The sequence below is a fragment of the Rutilus rutilus genome (assembly GCF_951802725.1).
Source record: "Rutilus rutilus genome assembly, chromosome: 1".
NCBI classification, from domain to species: domain Eukaryota; kingdom Metazoa; phylum Chordata; class Actinopteri; order Cypriniformes; family Leuciscidae; genus Rutilus; species Rutilus rutilus.
In genome coordinates this window covers 27,722,859-27,743,597 of record NC_140209.1, presented here as the reverse complement: position 1 = coordinate 27,743,597, position 20,739 = coordinate 27,722,859, and the positions used below count along the sequence as shown (strand labels likewise).

At 38.8% G+C, this 20,739-nt stretch overlaps 2 protein-coding genes and 1 long non-coding RNA gene across 5 annotated transcripts in view; 2 read left to right on the top strand and 1 right to left on the bottom strand.

Annotated features, from left to right (window-relative positions):
- Positions 1-331: 331 nt before the first annotated feature.
- LOC311304493 (uncharacterized protein) lies at positions 332-6,731 on the top strand (the record flags this gene model as incomplete). Its single annotated transcript, XM_084431524.1, has 9 exons — positions 332-581; positions 939-1,088; positions 1,323-1,403; positions 1,743-1,841; positions 2,013-2,093; positions 5,730-5,831; positions 5,957-6,055; positions 6,288-6,322; positions 6,591-6,731. Exons 1-9 carry the CDS (start codon positions 530-532, stop codon positions 6,729-6,731), a joined length of 840 nt encoding a protein of 279 aa, XP_084287650.1. The 5' UTR covers positions 332-529.
- An 851-nt stretch (positions 6,732-7,582) lies between these two features.
- On the bottom strand, positions 7,583-8,842 carry LOC311277798. The gene is made up of 3 exons (XR_014625330.1): positions 8,668-8,842; positions 8,541-8,570; positions 7,583-8,449 (listed from the first exon to the last, which is right to left on the bottom strand). It is a non-coding gene; the product is annotated as an uncharacterized lncRNA (long non-coding RNA).
- Positions 8,843-9,732: 890 nt separating this feature from the next.
- map2k4a (mitogen-activated protein kinase kinase 4a) overlaps positions 9,733-20,739 on the top strand; it is a 16,960-nt gene continuing 5,953 nt past the window's right edge. Inside the window, exons 1-7 of one of the 3 annotated variants that reach the window (XM_084388139.1) lie at positions 9,748-9,957; positions 12,876-12,908; positions 16,731-16,833; positions 18,482-18,656; positions 20,170-20,289; positions 20,384-20,503; positions 20,588-20,639. In XM_084388139.1, coding sequence (XP_084244265.1) covers positions 9,831-9,957; positions 12,876-12,908; positions 16,731-16,833; positions 18,482-18,656; positions 20,170-20,289; positions 20,384-20,503; positions 20,588-20,639 — 730 coding nt within the window. In that variant the 5' untranslated portion in view covers positions 9,748-9,830. Of the gene's footprint in view, positions 9,958-12,875; positions 12,909-16,730; positions 16,834-18,481; positions 18,657-20,169; positions 20,290-20,383; positions 20,504-20,587; positions 20,640-20,739 lie in introns of all 3 variants that reach the window. The other 2 variants (XM_084388140.1, XM_084388141.1) reach the window with 2 other exon arrangements.

Sequence of the window (20,739 nt, the reverse complement as noted above, 5' to 3'; positions counted from 1 at the left end):
AAAAATCCTCCATATGATCATGTATATCATGCTGTCATTATTGAACAATAGTTTAAAATTATCTGCAGTGATGTAAAAATAACAACATTAGATAAACGTTTCAGTGTATCATGTGCTGCTACTTTATCTATTTATTTAGAAATCATGGTTGGTGTTAATGCTGTTTCACCTTGGGTGTGTAAATTTTAATAATTCAGCGTTCTGAAAGAGAGAGAAATCATGTGTTACCACCTCACTACTAAGAAATGTTATGTTTCAGTTGTGAATCTATTTAATGGATAAACTTTTGAGGTAGCGCTGAGCTGACAAGTTTCTGTGCATGTATGAGCTTTGATACAAGTCAAACCCTGCCTGGATCTGCTGCATAGCTTTTATTGAATAATCACATACATTAGAATGTCATCAGCCAATCAGAATAAAGCGTTCAACAGCCCTGTGGTTTAAGGTTTGCTGTTGTTCTGTTTCAGTTCTTTTGAGTCGTGCTCGGAGAAATATTGTACAGTATGAAGAGTCTGAAAACATATCGATAATGGCCGTGTTTGGAGTCGTGATTCTGCTCTGTGTCATCTTCATCATTTACTGTAAGTATTTCTGCACGTTTTATTTGTAGAGAGTAAGTGCTGTGAAACTGTTTTATCAGCTTATCAATAATTGTTTCAAACACACACACACACTGACACACACACTAATTTCATTGAAATACATGAACATCTCTGACCAGTAGCCTATCACTTCAGAAGCTCAGAAACATTTATTGTAAACTTTTGTAACAACCGAGTAAACTGTCAATGATTTCATATGTATTCCTGTAGAATAATGATGACTTAGTGTTAATGTGTGTGTGTGTGTATATATATATATATATATATAATATTACTATCTCCGCTATAAATAATTAGATCTAAGAAATTTGAATGAATGTATTTTTCATTTTCTAGTATTTACTAAAAACATGGAGATGCCGTGTGGTGGAGAGATATGGGAATGGATATGGGATAAAGTAACTGATGTAGCTGCATTCAGCTTTTTCATTCTGCCTTCGTTACAATTCACCCTCCTGTTCATCGCTTTTGGAGCCGCCAGTGGAGGTCAGTGACACTTTATCACATCTGTGCCATTTATGAGGAGTAAAAAGGAAAAATATTCACAAATGAGAAAAGCATTAATTGTTTAACTATGAGAATTAATTTTGATGTTTTTTCATAAATAAATGAGAGGAAAAATGCATTTTCATGATTAAAATCCTTGCTGTTCGAATGTCTCTGCTGTTACTGAAAAGGGTTTCTGGAAATCTTACATGAATGTTGTTTGTCTGATTTTAGGGTTTTTTATCAGCATGATTTTCCCACTGTTCTTTTTTCTGTCATTTTCCTGTTTGAGGGACATAAACAAAGATAAAAGCTGTGAGTATGAGATGAATTCATCTGACTATAGTTCAGTGTGATCAATGAGTGAATACGGTTCCAGTACTTGTGAATCCTTAAAGCCTTCAATAAATAAAAAGTGTTAAATCTGAATGTTTCAAAGGTCAGTGTTAAAGTCTAATCTGAATGTATGGGTCAGAACTATAATCTACATTATGGGTGAATCAGACGTTTGATTTGTGGTTCAGTTGTGGGATGTTTCTCTGTTACATGATTATATTCACGTTTAGTGATTTTGCTTTGATATTTACAGATTTAAATATCCAAGTAAACTATTTTGAACAGATTATTGAATTAAACTATTCTAATCTTTTTTAGGTTCAAATTTGCTCAATATAACCTCATGGATGATCTTCATGTTTATCATGACTGCAGTAATGGTGTATTTCTACATCACATCACTGAAAAATGAAAATGGTACAATTACATTTCTAATAAAATAAGTTATTAAAACGTATTTATCTAATTACATCTCTGGGCAGAAGGTTCATATCTTTCACTTATTTTGAACATGAATTGTACAGTTCATTGAATTCTTAATATAATAAAATCTAAGAGTATATAATAAACACACACTTCTGTGTGCAGATGCTGCAGGATGGACCTGTACGGCTGTATTTCTGCAAGTGCTGTGGATGATTGCAATATGCATTGAGGGACGCGATCTGGGTACAGTTTCGATCATCTACTGCAATTATCTGTATGAATTGTTTTCCCTCCTGATCTCAGGTTTGAATATGACTAGTTCAGCTCTCGTGAAGTATGCTACGGGTGTAAAAGTGATTTTCATTATGACGGATCTTTGGTGTCAGTGCACTGTCATTGGCGTCTCTCTCTGATCCGTAGACTCTCACTGCAGATGCTGAAAACAATAGAGCAATGCACAAGACAACAGATTCTGAGTGAACAGTTTATTTTGCTGTATGATTCACTCTTTTATACCCATAATGCACTCTGTGACAGGGAAATAACTTGTGCTCTGAAAGGAGTGGAGAGCACTCTGGGGACATAGCCATGTCTCGGTTTGAGGATGACTCCTCGAGGCACATGGTACTCACAGAGAGTGTGTGCAGGTCACCCACTCGTTTAACCGAGGCGAGAGCCGTCAGAAAAACGGAAGCGGAAGATACCGCAATATACTGACTAGTGGTTCGAAGGGGTCGCATTTAATGGCCTCCAGGACCGTGGAAAGGTCCCACACAGGAACCAAAGGGGTTCGAGGGGGGTTCAACCTCCTCGCCCCTCTCAGGAAGCGGATGATAAGATCGTTCCTACCCAGTGACTGACCATGCATAGCTTTCCTAACGCAGCTATGGCCGAAACATACACTTTGAGCGTGGAGGGGGATCTGCCCTGCTCCAAAAGCTCTTGTAGGAAGAAGATAATCTCCGTCACCCCACAGCATTGTGGATCCAAGTTTCGAGCTGAGCACCAGCCGGAGAACACTGACCACTTAGAAGCGTAGAGCCGTCTAGTAGAGAAAGCTCTAGCCTGTGTAATTGTGTTTAACACTCCTACTGGGAGGTCAACGGGTATCCGTATTGATGGCCCATACATGTAGGGCCCAAAGCTCGGGGCGAGGATGCCAAATCGCGCCCTTGGCCTGAGAGAGGAGATCTTACCACAATGGAATCGGCCACGGGGCTGTGTTCGATAGCTGCATCAACTCCGGGAACCACACTTGGTTCCTCCAGAGCAGGGCTACTAGGAGCACAGAGCATTTGTTCTCCCTGATTCGCTTGATTACCTGTGGTAACAGTGCGACTGGGGGAAAAGCATAAAGCGGGCAGCTGGGCCAGTTGTGGCCCTGTCCTTTGTAAAGAATATTGGACAGTGAGCATTGTCTGATGACGCGAAGAGGTCGACTTCCGCTCTGCCGAAGCTGTCCCATAGCAGCTGTACTGCCTGAGGGTGAAGGGACCACTCCCCCGGGGGAACGTTGTCCCTGGACAGCATGTCTGGACCCACGTTCAGACAGCCTGGCACGTGCGCTGCTCTCAGGGACCACAAAAGGAGGCGTTCCGTCAAAGAGTGTAGGTTCCGTGATCTGAGACCGCCCTGGCGGTTTATGTAGGACACCACCGACATATTGTCCGTGCGGACTAAGACGTGATGGCCCTTTAACAGGGGAAGGAAAAATTCCAAAGTGTTCTCGACCGCTTTCATCTCCAGACAGTTTGTGTAGGCGCTGTTCTTGACCTGACCACAGGCCAAACGTCAGCCTGCCCTCTTATAGGGCGCCCCAACCTGAGTTGGAGGCATCTGTCGAGACTACTTTCAGCTTCGAGATCGCTCCCAGATCCACACCTGACTGATACCAGTCGATCGCCTTCCAGGGCCCGAGAGCTGTAACACAGTTCTGGGTTACCTTGAGGCGTGCGTGACCAGTGGCCCACGCACGACGCGGAACTCGCGTCTTCAGCCAGTACTGAAGTGGGCGCATGTGAAGCGAGCCCAGTCGAAGCACTGCTGAGGCTGAGGCCATAAGAGTCAGAGGGACAGTTTCTACTGCTCCCTTCTTCAGCAGTTTCGGTATTTTGGTGCGAAGTACGTGTGCTACTTCATCTTTCACTGTAGTTTCGACCTTGGCTCGAAAGCGCGGAGGTCTGCGAGCGAACTGCAGTGAATTGCCTCGCTTTACAATGTTCAACACCCATTCTGACACGCCCGGGATATTTTCCCATGCTTCCGCACATAGGGCTAGTGGTAGAATGATATCTGGGCTCTGATCGCTGTTTGTCAGGAATTCAGAAGCGTGATTGGGTTGATGCATTAACACCTTGCTTACAGCGCTCACATGGGGCGGCGTGCTGCTGACGGCAGCCAGCTGATTCGCACATGACGCTCTCGCTACGTGGAGCGGAGAGTGTTCTCTCAAATGGCGCCCTATATTTGTATGTAACACAGGGCGTGCAGTGTTTCTTAGTAAGTGCGAGCGCTGAATAGCGGGAGCGCTTCTTACACTTAAAGCACAGTGGGTGTACGTTGAAGGGAGCCCTAAGTGAGTGTGTGTCACTGAGTGGGCAATGTTTATGGGTAGGAGTGAACACTGAATAGTGGGCACTTTCCTTACATTTGAAATGCACGCAGCCTGAGCTGGTTTTATTGATGTGGGCCGTGAATGAGTGCGAGTCACTGAACGGGCCGTGCATATGTGTAGGGGTGAGCACTGGGAAGTGGGCTCAATTCCTACATTTATACACCTTCGGCGTGAGCCGGATAACAGACATAATACTCCTTAGAGATTTATCTGGGTTGCCGTGAAAATGGCGTCAGGGCACAGGCGAGCGGGTTGTATAACGGGCTTGTTGGCTGCAAAATACACTCCTCCAGTCACCTATGCTGTGGGAACTGTGAGAGCGAAACATTTCCAGTCACCTGGCGGGGCCAGCGTGAACTCGTTTACTTTGGTGAAAAGATTCAGCACAGCCGAGATTCGAACTCGGGTCTCTGGCGCGAAAGTCTCAGATTCCACCACTGAGCCACAGAAGGGGTGTGAACTGCAAGGGGCGGGTTGGCTTTCTGAACGTAAGAAAGCTGGTCGCGAGCTCTGTGGCAGTCCCTGTCGCTGAGAGGGGCTCGACACGAGCCGCATTGGAAACACGAGGCATTTGGAACAGCGCCTCGGCTCTTTTAGGAAGAAAACACGCGGGTGTCGCGACGGCGAACACACACGTGAGTGATTGTAAAAGGATATAAGCGCCGGATGGCGCAGCAGGAACGGCGGCTGAAGGCGGCGTGAAGACGGCCGGCTTCCTCAGACTCTGTTCTGCGATGCAGATGGCTCGTCCCGCTGCAGTGCCTCTTCAACGACGCAGGCTTCTTCCGGAGATCCAGCGATGTGAGTACTTCGCTGAAGAGATGAAAAATCAAAGAACACCCTATCTGGACTGAGCTTATATAGACATAAGCCACGCCCATTCTGGCGGGACGTGACGTGCTAGGGTGCCCACGCCCTCATTGGCGCTTACGTCACGAGCAGTCCCTCGATAGGCTGCAGCAGTTGCCGCAGAGCAACCAATCGGTGCGCGAGCCACCTCGTCTAGGTCTGCTCTGTGCAGCAATGCGTTTTAAATTAATGCAAAACTTAAGGATAATTTTTTGGCTATTCTCGAGAAAATGGATTTTCCCGTAGCGTAAGCTAGCTTACGCAACACGAGAGTACTCTCGTAAGAGAACTGATTCATTATACTTGATTTTAACACTTGCTTTAGTGGGTAATGAAACAGTTTTATGACCTAAAGCAAAACAATATATTTTAATATTAGATATAAAAAAAAAATAAGAAAAAAATCTGTTTTACAGATCTGACCCTCACCTTTAAAAAGATGTTGTATGTGTTTGGATCAGTTGCTGTTGTTTTACTGAACTCTGTTACACTGATGACTGAACTGATACTGAAAACGGGTGAGTGAATAACAACATTTTACTATGATGCAGTGTTTCATGCTGTTAGTATTACAAAATATATTATAAAGATGAATTTAAATATTACTAATGATTATAATCTAATATTTTAATGTCATCTTCAGTTAATGGTGAGCGTGCAGCTGGAGATCTGAGAGTCGTCGTCTTCTCCTCTGAAAGCATATTTGCTTTTTCTCTGCTGATTTTGACATTGTTTGGACCCTGTAAGTACAACTGGAATTATTTGTTTTATTACAAATCATCAACAACATTTGTTTAATGCCCTTATTTACATTCATTTAGGCTGGTCATTATGTTTTTTGTTCATAATAAAGAATTTCAAACTGATTTAATGACTTATTTCAGCCATTTGTTAAATTCAGGAATCAGATATATTTATTATGCCATTGATGATTTTATAAAAATATCTTTTCTCCCACTGCTTTTAACACGCAGGGATTTCTGACATAAAATGTCTGCAGTTTTGTCAGGTTAGTGTTATTGATTAGAGATTTACAATCAACCTGAATTTACTTCATATTTAACGTGCATCAAACACACATACATCTTAAACAGAAAGCAGCGAGAACTGGTGACATTCCAGTCACTGAACTGAACCAGAACCAGATTATCAGATCAATATCTTTTAGCTGGTTTTATTGATTTAAGATTTTATAATTGACCTCAAATAAAAGGCTCTTTGCTTCATGTTAACCGTCCTAAATAAATAGACTAAAACATGTATTCTCCTGAACCCAGAATGCAGCAGAGGATGAAGCTTCAGCCAGTGGATCAAACCAGAACCAGAACTCAGCAGAATCACATGAAATTAATCCTCTACTGAATCAAGATCAGGAGGCTGGAAGAAGTGACAAGACGAAGGAAAATCAGCTGGATTAAGTGGAAACAGAAACATAATCAACAATGAGAGAAAAAGACTCGGATAAAACGGATAGTTCCGGTCCTTGATTCTGATTGGTTGAGCCGCGTTCGAAGCCGTTGTAAATTACTCAACAAACACACACCTGTGACCGCATTACATCAGTGTTACTGCTACTGTTTGTGATGCTTTGTTGCTGCATGTGTTGCTTAGCAACCTCTATGAAACTACATTGCTTGGCGGAGGAATACATGTGTTATGTAAGGGATAATGTAGAGCGAGGCGGTTGTTATAGCGAATACAACCTGACAGGCTGATCCCCGTCGGGGTCTTGAATCAGCCTGAAGGGGTTGTTATTCACTGTAACAACCGCCTCGTTCTACATTATCCCGCTTATTACATGGCTACCCACCAAATAAATCAATAATTCGACACAAAATATTGATTTAAAAAGGAGTTTATTGATTTAAAAACGATTGTAGGCTATTGCTTCTGCTAAAGAAAATAGTCCGTTCCGTCTCTACGGTTAGAATCCTGCGTCCATAGCAACGCTCTGTTTTTCATGGCAACGGTGTGTTATACTTAGCAGCGGTGTGTTATCAAGAAATAACAGACCGCATTCTACATTAGAATTCAACCAAGCCATGTAATAAAACGTTATATTTTTGTGTTGATTGTGTTTATGAAACAGATATTAATGCTCATAATAAAATAATAATACAGCAGAGAAGCATTCATACTGAATCACAGCTTTCAGAACACCATTTATGGATATTAAAAAATGATATTTACCTTCCTGAATGTGTGCAGAGCAGCAGCCAGAAAACCGTCAGCAAGAGTCCAGAACATTCCCTGAGAGCAAAGATTACGCCGGTGAAATAAATCTGAGTTTTTCCTCTAATGTGACTGAATCTGGGTTCAAAACTCTGAGTTGTTGTTTCCTTACTTCCTTCATCTTGCTGGACAATGTCTGTAATTCCTTCTTATAAAGTTTCCAGCCCAGAATGAGTGCAAACGTAGAGGCGACAAGCACATGCAGATCAGCCGTCCTCCTCCACAATAATGACTCTAAAGATCATAAAATGTATTCATTTATAAGTCGAAATTCTACCATAATCTCTAATGATGGTCAAAACATGTGGGATTTTGTGTGTGAATGATGAATGCGTTCTGATGTCATAGTTGTGTGTGAAGAACAAGCTGAAAAAGTCTTTATTTACTGTTAGTTTGAACACAGTCTGTATTTTTTGTCTCGTCTTTTTATTGCAACATTCATCCATTATTTCTAATGAGGTAAAAACATGTATATAATATTTGTATTAATGTTAAATTAATAAACTGGGAAACTGTATTTTGACTATTAGCCTACTATTTGTATTCATAATCTGCACATTTTCTGTTTGCACAAAACATCTGGATGGATGACCTACATTTATTAAAATAAGCAATATAATGTACGGGAATACTGTATCCCACAATGCAATGCAATGTGTTCCACTTGACTTTTGAATGAATGAACCAGAAATAATATCATAATAACAAAATCGTATTAAAATGTAGTTATTGTGTTGATATTTGCATGATAACTGTGTCTCCTGACAGATGAGGAGTGTTTCTACTCCACTAGATGGCAGAATCGCTCAGCTGGATTCATGAAAAACTTCTTCACTTTCTTCTTTCCTGTTATTTGTTGTTGACAGCAAATCAAAAAGCACAATCCAGCTGGAACAGCATAACCCTGCAGAAATAAACATAAAACAATATCAGACCACAAACATGTTATAGAGCAGCGGAAATGTTTCTCATTTAATGTGAAAGTGAAGCCTCACCATCCACAAAACAGCATCCGGATCATTTATCTGAAGATAAACACACAAATAAGCGGTTAATTAACAGTAATCACCTCTCATGTAATTTATGTTCGTTGTATGCAAATAAACCTGAAATAACATTTGCCTGCACGAAAGTCGCCAGCGAGAAAAACACTGACATGCATAAATCACAGACTCTCCAGATGATCTGAGAAAACGAGACATTGATCTTGTTCGTCATTTGGACTCCTGTGCATTTATTCATATGAGTTTATTAACATCTCTCTACACTAAACACACTTAACTTTATAACTGTACAGTTTTCAGGATATGACGGAATGCGGGATGAAGCATTATGGGAAATGAAGTTTACGACACTTGTCCTTACAGGGCATTGGATTTACAGGGCAAACGAGAATCAGTCAAACAAACAATAAATACATGTTCATTCATTAATCATTTTTTATTTAATTTAATTATATAAGTTATTTTATATTTTTTGTAAATATAATTATCAATTATTTAATTATATTTTATTAAATATTGCCTAATTATATTATATTTTTAAACCAGTTAAAAGCTGAATACCATACTGATTTATTTAGTTTTCTATTTCTGCACTATATTTATTTGGTTTATTTGCATGTCATTTTCTATTCTATTCTATTCTATTCTATTCTATTCTATTCTATTCTATTCTATTCTATTCTATTCACATTAAATTCCTCATTATTGGCATGGTCATTCTCATGGTCTGGGTCAATTCTGGTAAACCTTCAAATATTCCCTCCTTCATTTGCAGCATTTGTGACGTGTTGGTGAATGAAGAACATCTTTAGGTCACGCTGAATGTTGTTCAAAAATGTAACAATATTTATTATATGTTTTATTTTATTTTATTTTATTTTATTTCTGTTTTATTTCTGTTGTTCTGTTTTGTTTTGCTCTGTTTTGTGTTATTTTATATTATTTTATTATATGTATTTCATTTTATTTGTTTTGGTTTGCTCTGTTATATGGCATTTTATTATTATTTTTTATTATATTTTATTTGGTTTGTTATGTTATGTTTTGTTTTATATTATATTAATTAATATTTGTTTGTTTTTTTCCTGTCACAAATTACTTTCCAACTGTGTGTGTGTGTGTGTGTGTGTGTGTGTGTGTGTGTGTGAGAGAGAGAGAGAGAGAGAGAGAGAGAGAGAGAGAGAGAGAGAGAGAGAGAGAGAGAGAGAGAGAGAGAGAGTCTGCTGTCTGTCTCTCTCTCTGCATTGCAGCCCAGCGCTGGCTGCTGGAAGTCAAACCCAAATGGCGACGTCCAGCTCCAGTAGTAACCCTTCATCATCTTCATCCTCCTCCTCCGCACAGCAGCACCCGAGCCAGAGCCAGCAGCACATCAGCAGCAGCAGCATGAGCACCATGAGCAGCATGCAAGGTCAGAAACACACCCGAACCGCCCGAACCACCCGAGCCGCAGCGTTATATCATCAGATCCGATGACAGTTTACACACATCTCACACACACTGCGTTATCAGCGCTGCAGCTTTCACTCAGCCATTGATTTAGCGTCGCATTTACTAGCTCTGAATGTTAGTATTATTTCAAATCAGTGGCCTTTACACTTGTAGTTTTCATTCTGATGTGAGAGTCTTGTTAATGTTAGCCGCTCGGCTAACTGATTTAGTCAAACACTGACAGGCCTGCGAACATTTCAATTCTCAGCCTCATAAATGCATTATTTACTATGCAAACTGTTTATAAATTAATATTTTGTATGTCCATGTCTCTGTTAGTATTATATTAATTCGTTTAATGCCGTTGTTTGTTTTCTGGCTGTCATTGGAGTTTGTTGACATGTTTAGCTGGAGGGCTAACAGGCTAACGATACCTTAATGCTAATGTGAAATTCAGGTAAATGCGCGTGGATCTTTGGGGATTAAACTGTTGTTTATTAATCAATGAAAAGATTAAGATGTTGTTTAAATCATTTGTGGATCACCACACACATATTTACAGCTGATTTCTTAAGGAAGTGACACTTGAATCAATGGAAAGATGCTAGTCTAGATGATTTATCAATCACATAAACCAGGGGTTTCAATCTTTTAGATGCCAATAAGCGCCCCAAATATGATTATCAACATTTAAAAGACATCTTTATACTTTCTTGTGTTAATACGCAAGTTATACCAGCGAATGAAAACATAATATTAAAAATGTCCAAAATGTACTGTTACATTACGTTTTTTCTACACAATATTGTACTTTACTATTGTACTAATTTCCTTGTTTAGCCTATTAATTTACTAATTTCTTTACTTATTTTATTTTATTTTTATTTGTTTATATATTTACTCGTTTGCTTATTTATTTTAATCAATTTTTATTTAATTTATTTGTATCTTATTTTTATAATTAATTGATTTATTTATACATGCTTTAAGTATATATAGAAAACTTATTTTAAGAAAACATTTATTTATTTATTTCCTTATTTATTTTAAGCACATTTTTTTCTTATGATTTATTTTACACTCTTTTTCTCTAATCTTTTCAACGCCCCCATTTTGAAAACCCCTGACGTTAACTACAACATAAATCTGTTTATCTGTCTATTTTTATTTGGGTATTTTTATGACACAAATTGTTACCACATTATATATGTTTATGATTTATATTTTTGGGATCGAGTCATTTAGGGCATTATCTACCATGTAACTTTACCATAAAATCTTTTAAGGTAGAATGTGGGTTAATTGACCAGCCATAATAGTGTACATTTTGTGTGTTTAACATCAGATGTGGATATGTGTGGAAAGCAGACAATAATTAGTACTAATTTTAGCTTGAAATGTGACTCTTTCAATGGTCTTGGTTTATTTTGGTAATGGTTTGGTGTAGTGGTTAAAAGATATGAGCTGGTGACTGAAAGATTGCAGGTTTGAACAAGGACACCGATGTGTTTGAATTGTGTTTATCATAAAGTCATCAACAAGATCATTACAATTATTGTAGTTTTATTAGTCTTGATATTGAAGATTTTTCAGTTCCTCTATTACTGCCACTATAGACTTTGAGTATTAATATTTATTTGAGTTTTTATACATCATGATAGTATTTGTTTTACTGCTTTTAATTCATGCAGATCTTCTTGTATTAAAATGGCTTTACTACACTAATATTTTAAGGTGCTGCAGTAAAAATGACAGTAAAACAGTAAAGATAATTATTTACTACATGCAATTCTTTATATTTTTTAATTCTTGTTTTGTGGTGAAATATGAAGCAGACGTGTTTTATGATGAGATGATGACGTGTCAGTGCATGTTTGCTGATCAGTTATTGTGTAGAACTACTGCATATGTAATTCTGGTTTCAGTTTCTTTACAGTTATTGTCCATGAATTTTACATCTTGGATGAAGTTAAATGTGAATCTCCACGTAAAAACCCTTCAGTTTTGCATCAGTGTTTGGCCTGTTTTTGTTTGAAAAAGTTTCTCACTCTTTCCGTGCTTCTCCAACATCACACCAGTCCATTCCTGTATTTCCTGAAACTCTGTCGGATGTGATTTGCCTGGTTTGGTTGGGAAGGTTATTCATTGGCTTCACATGAACAGGAGGAGGAAACGCTCATGAATCATCTTCGCATGATTTATGAAGTTAATCTCAGCGTTCTTGTGTTCAGATAAACCTAGATCATGTTCATTACGTATTTGTGTTGCAAAACTTCCTTGTTTTCAAAGTTGTAAATAAAGCTGTTATTGTAGAGTTCAAATCAATGTTTTTCAGTGTATCTGTCATAACCTAACATGAATCTCTTTCCAACATAGGCTGCATTTCTTAACGCTCTGAAGTTCAGCTGGACGGAATGTTTAAAATGTGTGAAATGAAATGCATAATTTCCCCTCATGATATTTCTCTCCTTTATCTCTTGCCTCCTCTTACCCACAATCCTCCCTGATGCCGGACCACGGTGAGACCTTGTGAAATTGTTCTTCCCAGAACTGCCGAATATGATATTTTATTTTTTCTTCTTCATGTTTTTTTTTTTTTTTTTCAGTCTGTTATTTTCCTTTATTTTACATTCTGCTGATTTCCGGTTGCTGTTGTGTGTGAAACTCCTCTGCATGTTTCCCATGTTTACCGGTTCGCTGATGCACATCCCGGCACAAAGGTTTGCTTTAGTGCGGTTCAGATGCTCGACGGGAGCCGGTTTTCTTACATTTTGAGGTTTAATGGGAACTTTATGGCTATGAAGGTCAGGTTATGGAGACAAAATGAAGGTGTTTTTCCAGATCAAACTCTGTTTCTGTGTTGATGAGTGAAGTGTTCGTTGTTCTTCTCACCACCAGGGTTTCAGATAAACCTGTCTGGACTTCCCCAAAGTAAGCCAAGCCTCCTAAACCGTGTCTGTCCGCTGTGCTCGCGTCTGGGGAAGCCTGTCCTCTGTCCTCGACACTAATCTGTCCTCACGCGGGCTCTGCTAGACTTGTGCCGGTCTACGACTGACCGCTCTGCATGCTAGAGTTAGTCGCTCTGTCCTGAGAGAGTCCTAGATCAGCTTAGAGGGATAGTTCACCCTTGAATGAAAGGCATAATTTACTCACCCTGGTGTTGTTCTAATGCCGTACGCCCGCCTTTCTTTATGGACCACAGAATGAGAATTAAAAAATATATACATCTTGCTTGCACTCGTCCATATATTGAAAGTGAATAGCGACTAGCATCAAGCTTTTTTTTAAAAGACGCAAAAGTATCACATGTGACACGTGCCGTATATTCCAAGTGTATGCGATCGGGATTGGTGTTTTTTTGGTGTTTGGTGTTGAAATTGAATGTATTATTTAACACACTTCTTGACATGGCTGTTGATCTTCTGTGAGATTGAGATTACGACGCACACATTCGTTCGTGAGACTCTATTAGCGCCGCAGTTTACTCCGTCTCGCCCAGAAAAAGCACACAAGTTCTGAGAAATATCAAAAAGATGCAACCCTTGTTCCTTCTTCTTTGAGGTGAATATATCCGCTGTGTTCGTCGTTACAAGAAGTTGTCGCATTGACATCTGTCATCGGTCATTATAACTATCATCTGACAAACAGTTACGTTTGATTCAGTGAAGAAAGTACACGGATACTTCTTTGGGATTTCTTGCCGTTGTTCACTGCCCGGACAAATAAAAAATCACTGTTGAGTCTATGACTGGATCGTTATTGCAGTGATGATTATGTTTCTAGCATGTTATTTGTTTGACAACAGTTCTTCTAACCCTAATTGATGGAGAGTGTAGCATGAATCGGAGATGAGATCTTGTATTGTCAATGCAAGAGTCCAGCACTCTGTAAAGTCTCCTCCAGCACATCCCAAAGACTATCAATAACTTTAAGATCAGGACTCAGAGGAGCCGATTCATGTGTGAGAATGATTCTTCAAGCTCCTCACAACCATTCTTTCACAGTTTGAGGCTGATGAATCTTGACATTGTCCTCCTGGAATATGGCCATGATGTCGTGTCTTCATGCATGGCTGTTGGATGAAATGAAAAGCGACATACTCCATCAATTAGGGTTAGAAGTTACTGTTCCCAAACATATGACATGCTAGAAACATAATAATCACTGCAATAATGATCCAGTCATAGACTCTTAACCATTAGCCTATTTAAATCCAAACAGCCACTTTTTTGACAGTGTATTTCGTGTCGCATTTTTGTTAATCTTGATTTCTCAAAGGTCAAGAATTTTGTACATTGGACAACACTTGGAATATACAGCACGTCACATGGGACTTTTTTAAAAAGCTTGATGCTGTTCGCCATTCCCTGCCATTATATGGACGGGCGGAGCGAGGCTTTTTTATTTTTATTTCTCCTTTTGTGATCCATAAAGGGCATACGGCTTTAGAACAACGCCAGGGTGGGTAAATGATGATTTAACTTTCATTTTAGGGTGAACTACTCCTTTAACATTCAACAAGTCGTATATATTCCCTAAAATTTTAATTTCATTTTCCATTCTTAGTTTTTTAGTAAATATTGTGTACAATAAGTATTTCCTCAGCAGTTTTGCTCACATCTCATTTATCATCAGGCTGTTATGTTTTCTCTCACTCTTCTCTTTAGATGTTGTAATTAAATAACACACATTAGTCGACCTCTAGTCAGCTCTTCCGTTTGATAATAACTCAAATGTTCATCTGTACCGGACATCCACATAAAGAGGAGTTCAGCGAGAAATCGGCACAAGTCTAAAGCTTCGAGCTTCCATTGACTTCTGGACAGTCGATTGGTCCTCACTTTCATTTGATTTAGTCCATCAAATCCATCAAAATCAGCCTTTACTTGATCCAGATTACTGAAATAATCACACAAGTGTGTTTCTGTATTGATCAGTTTGTGGTGTTTGATTCACACACAGTGATGGAAGCTCTGGTGGATGTTTCTTCTGGTGTTTTAGACGGCTTTTCTACTAACCGGTGCAGTGATGATTATTGCCTTGGGGGTTGTAGCTGTCTTCCCGGTTTCTTGGGTTTGCATTTTGTTTAGTGTTCGAGCACTGCTGGTGCTGGGATGTTTTTGGCATGTGCATCTGGAACAAACACAAGCTTGTTGGGACACGGACGCACATGCCGTGAGATTTCAGAAATGCTGTTCCTCTGGTATTCGAATCCTCACATTCTTGTGGTGGAGGGAAAATAGGCTAGTCCTTACTTTCACAGAGATGTGTTAACCCTCAAAAAGACTCTTTAAACATGAATTTTATATTAATCTGAAGGTATTTTTGTTCTCAATCGTCACATAAATTAATTTTCAGTAATTCGCATAGTCTAGTTTGTGTATATGGAAACAGAAGCATTGAATTATAGCTTGGTGAATGACATCTCTGTAAACTTTTTGATAACAATAACATTTTGAAAGTCGATCCCAGAATTCCTTGTAATTGTGAGCTGAATTCTGCATCTCTTTATTATGAGAAGAGCAGAAATGGTGTCACAAAACTACCCTGTTATTATAGCAAAAGAATATAGCAAGAAAGAAAAAATACAAATGTTCTCTTCTCATAAATTACTTTTAATACCTTCAGAAAACTGAGTACTAGTACTGACCAAAATACAAAAATGTTGGAAAAGGATGTAATGATATAAAATAATATGACTCTAATTCATTTAAAGATATGATAAGTCGGATAACCCACTTTAATGCATTATTTTTTGTAATAATTCAGCACTCTGACATACAGTATTCCTTAAAAACTCTGCATTGAATTTGTTTGTTTTTTTACATTATTTTAAAGTTTTATCTAGTGATGCACCAAAATTGTGGCAACCACAATCAATAGTTTTTTAGAAAGTTTCAGCCGAAATAGTTTCGGAGGAAAGATTTATGTTTAATTGCCACTTCTTCATTTATGCATTTTGATGCATTTTTGATTCTAGAGTAGCAATAATGTATAATTTGTCAAAATATCAATAACTTTATTACAAAGACCTTTAGTTTATCTCCTGAAGACACAACTCCTTAAACAAAAAAATGTCCCAGATATAATTACCTAAACTTTATTTTCGGGTTTGGCCAATGAAACCTTTAATTCCGTTTTCAATCTTTTGTTTAATGTTGTCAATGCATCACTAGTTGTCATGTTGTTTGCATCGGCTTCATTGCCGTGGGGGATATTTGTAGTGTAATGCACCTTCTCGTTTGTGGTGCACATGATGGATTCATACATGATTTAGTGTTTGGGTTTTGCATGAGGTGAAGGTAAGTTTCTTCTGTATCTCCTGTTTTGTGTCCGGATGTGATCAGATCTGTGTAACGCTCTATTGTCTGCCGTGAGTGGACACACAGTAGGTGTGAAAGATTTGCTGATGTTAAGCGCAGGGTTTGAGCATGTCGGACTGCAGTCACTGTCCTCTGCTGCCAGATTTGCTAAAGCCGTCGTCGTCGTCCGTGTGTTTCCACACTGTACATTGAACATGTTTCAAACCCTCAGCGTGTCCCGATGGCTTTAGGAAATCTGGCTCTCGGGTTCCTCTCCTGGTGCTCCGATGTGCATGTCTCTAGTCAACTGTTGTCTCTTCCCACATCTTCCATGGCTTAGTTATAGATGTCATCATCATCGTCATCATCCTATGGCAGCCTGAACAAAATACACCCGCAACTTTGTCTTCAAGCCGCCTGAGTGTGTTTGTGTCTCTTCCTCCTCTGTCAGGTAAACGTAAAGCCCTGAAGTTAAACTTTGCCAGTCCTCCAGTCAAAACTACTTCCAGAATCACCCTGAACACTGCCGGACTTCCTTTCCAGAACCCACACATGTGAGTACGGATCATCTGACGGCTCTTTCACATCTGACTGATACTAAAACATTGATCAAACTCAATCACCTTCTCGCAGAGTTTAGATCCAACTCCTGTGATGGCTTGTACTGTCATGAAATATAAACTAGAGGTTATGCGTGTTTATAAAACGGATAGTTCCAGTCCTTGACTCTGATTGGTTGAGCCGCATTCAAAGCCGTTGTAAATTACTCAACAAACACACACCTGTGACCGTATTACATCAGTGTTACTGCGCAACTGCCTTTTGTGATTCTTTGTTGCTGCATGTGTTGCTTAGCAACCTCTTTGGAACTACATTGCTTGGCGGAGGAATACATGTGTTATGTAAGGGATAATGTAGAGCGAGGCGTCGGGGTCTTGAATCAGCCTGAAGGGGTTGTACCGCCTCGCTCTACATTATCCCGCTTATTACATGGCTACCTACTAAATAAATCAATAATTTGACACAAATTATTGATTTAAAAAAAGGAGTTTATTGATTTAAAAACGATTGTATTGCTTCCGCTAAAGAAAATAGTCCGTTCCGCGTCCATAGCAACGCTCTGTTTTTCATGGCAACAGTGTGTTATACTCCGGATTCTACATTGGAATTCAATCCATGTAATAAAACTGTATATTTTTTGATGCTGGTGTTTATTTTCTGAATAAAATAAATATTAAAATGAATATTTTTATGGAGTAACAATTTTATAAAGCCCCTTGAAGCCGTGTTTTACAGTGGATTTAGAACAGCTAAAGGGATTTTAGCTAACAACGCCCCTTAGCTGTTCTAAATCCACTGTAAAACACGGCATCGCGGGGCTTATTGCTTAGCCTAAGTCGTCATCGTCAGCTGGAGTGACTGCGGTTATGGCCACTGAGTGGCAAAAAGACTGAGCAACGATGAATGAAATGAATGAATCGCTGCAATTCATAGAAACAATGGGACTCCAGGCTGCGAAAGGTGGATTTGCAGTTATCATTTTGTGTCAATATGCTGAATTTAGGGGTAAAATCTTACCCTGTATATTGTATTGTTATATATTGTTTTGACAACTCATCTCAATTAAACATTTACCATTGTATATTCTGCATAATTGGTTTTTAAACAAACACTGACAAAAAACTATTCAAGTTTTAGGGCTTGACGATATGATATAACATTGATGTAAGTGATCACCCGGATTATATTGTATTTGTATAAAGCGTTCACAGGCAAATTTTTTGCAGTTTCCCCTGTTAAATCCAGTCACGCAGAAGCTCTTCTGCCACTCAGCCGGGAAAGTGACGTCAATGCATTCCCTCTATATTGTTGCCCGTCTCTAATCTGCTAAAATCTATGGTGATGTGTATGGTAAATATAATGAATCAGGAAACTAGATGAGGTAAAATAAACCCTTTGTATGAGTTGACGTTCTCTTGTGCAATAATTCTGCAAAATTGTAAAAAGAAATTTGTCAAATGAGAACAATCGTGATTCGTGTAAGTGTTGAGCAGAATTAATGTGATGATCAGTCAATCATAGTGGCATTTCTATTCTACACCTTTTTTGTGATTTGAACTTGAACTCTCATGGCTAGTCTTCGGTTTGGTCTTTCCAAGCTCAGCCCTGAACCTCTTTGCATTGCACGTCTGTGTATTTCAGAGAACGGCTGCGAACACACAGTATCGAGTCGTCTGGGAAGCTGAAGATCTCTCCGGAGCAGCACTGGGACTTCACGGCGGAAGACCTGAAGGATCTCGGGGAGATCGGCCGAGGAGCGTATGGATCCGTCAACAAGATGGTGCACAAACCCAGTCAACAAATCATGGCTGTCAAAGTAAGACACACTCTTACAAATATGTCTTCTTTATTGGCTTCAATGGTTCCATGTAGAACCTTCAACACCCATGGAATCTTTCCATTCCACAAAAGGTTCTTTATGGTAGAAAAAGGTTCTTTAGAATATTCAAATGTACACAGTAAGAAAACAATTTCTTTTTGGTTCTTTGTGGTTCTTCCATCTATGGCATCACTCTGAAAATCATCTTTTGTATAAATCAAGTAAATAAATCAAGCTTTATTTTCAAGAGTTCAGATATCATAAGTTATTGACTGGTTTCATTTATACTTCAGGTTGTTTTTGAAAGTTAAACTCGTTTCACAGATTAAATTGAATAAAAATTGAACACGAAAGTTGCAAGAACTTTCTAAAAAAGGCAAGCTTGCTGGATGCAAATCTCCCCGAGTCAGTATAGACCAGGTAGACAAAGTTGTGTCAGGTTACCAGACTAGAAATGAAAGTCGTGTGTACACCTCCAAGAAAATGAGTCAAAATAAGCATAATTAGTTGGATTTGATCAATTTCGTGAGGTTCGTGGTGGTCCCTAAACAATATTGAAGAATGTAGCTTGACACCACTAGTACCACCTGAACAGAGGATCCTTTATCTTTGTTGGCCACACAGTTATGCCCACAAAATGTTTAGTACTTCTGACACTATTGTGTTCTGTAGAGCTGCTTATAGCTGAACTGAACTCTTTTCATAAGTGATAAACTTAACACGGTTATTGAACAGAATTGAATCAATATTGAACTTCAGCTGAATAATGACTTTATTGCCTGTTTAGAGCAGCTTTACTGCAGAATTTGCATTTTCTTTCTCATATTTGATGACGTTTGCGTCATTAATTCTGTTATTTTCCTCTTTATTGCTGTGATGTTGTATAAAGCTCTATAGAAGTAAAGGTCACTTCACTTGACTTCTAGCAGTTTTAGATGGCTGGAGAATTGGACCATCTAAATTGGAAAATTAATAATGTACAAAATACAAAGTGCTTCTGTTTTGTCAACCATTTATGTAAACATCTATTTGGAGGACTTTTTGACGATTAATCGCATCTAGCATAAAAATGTGTGTTTATGTAATATATGTGTGTGTATATACAGTATGTGTGTTTATATATAAATGTATGTTAAATATGAATGCATACCTATTTGTGTATGTACAGACTCATATATAAAAGCACATTTTTATGTTAGATATGATTAATTGCAATTAATCGATTTGACAGGCACAGCACTAATAATTTTACATATTAAAAGGTGTAGGCTGACCTTTCTTTCATAATAAGCATCACTTCCTCCATTGTTTCTATTTGCTCTTGCCCTTGTTTGCATTATCATGTACATCTCCATAGGTTTATACTGACTCTCTCATTTCAAACAGCCTCTGAATACATTTGTTCAGTGCTTATCTGTGTGATATGAAATCAATCAGATAATAATAAGCTGCGATGTGGATCAGACTCTGCTGACGGTCATGTTTAAAGCTCGTGTGTGTGTGTGTACAGAGGATCAGGTCGACGGTAGACGAGCGCGAGCAGAAGCAGCTGCTGATGGATCTCGACGTGGTCATGAGGAGCAGCGACTGCCCCTACATCGTCCAGTTTTACGGAGCTCTCTTCAGAGAGGTTCGTCTGTTCGTCTGCTTTCCTTCTCATGTTTTCAGAGAGAGTCTCTCTAAACACATAAACACTGGTTTTGTGCTTCTTTTCTTTTCTTTAGGGGGACTGCTGGATATGCATGGAGCTCATGTCTATCTCCTTCGACAAATTCTACAAATACGTTTATTCCTCTTTAGACGAAGTGATTCCAGAGGAGATTTTAGGGAAAATAACATTAGCTGTGAGTTGCATATTTTATTCAGAGCTTTTAATAAGCGACGCGTTGGTTAGCGTTCATTAACGTGCTCTTCTGTGTCGGTTTCAGACTGTGAAAGCACTTAACCACTTAAAAGAAAGCTTGAAAATTATTCACAGAGGTAAGAGAGGCAGAATGATGATGCTGTGTTTTTTATTTATTTCTGACCTCCATCAGTTTAGTTTTGTTTGCATGTTGTTAGAAGACTCTCGGGTTTAGAT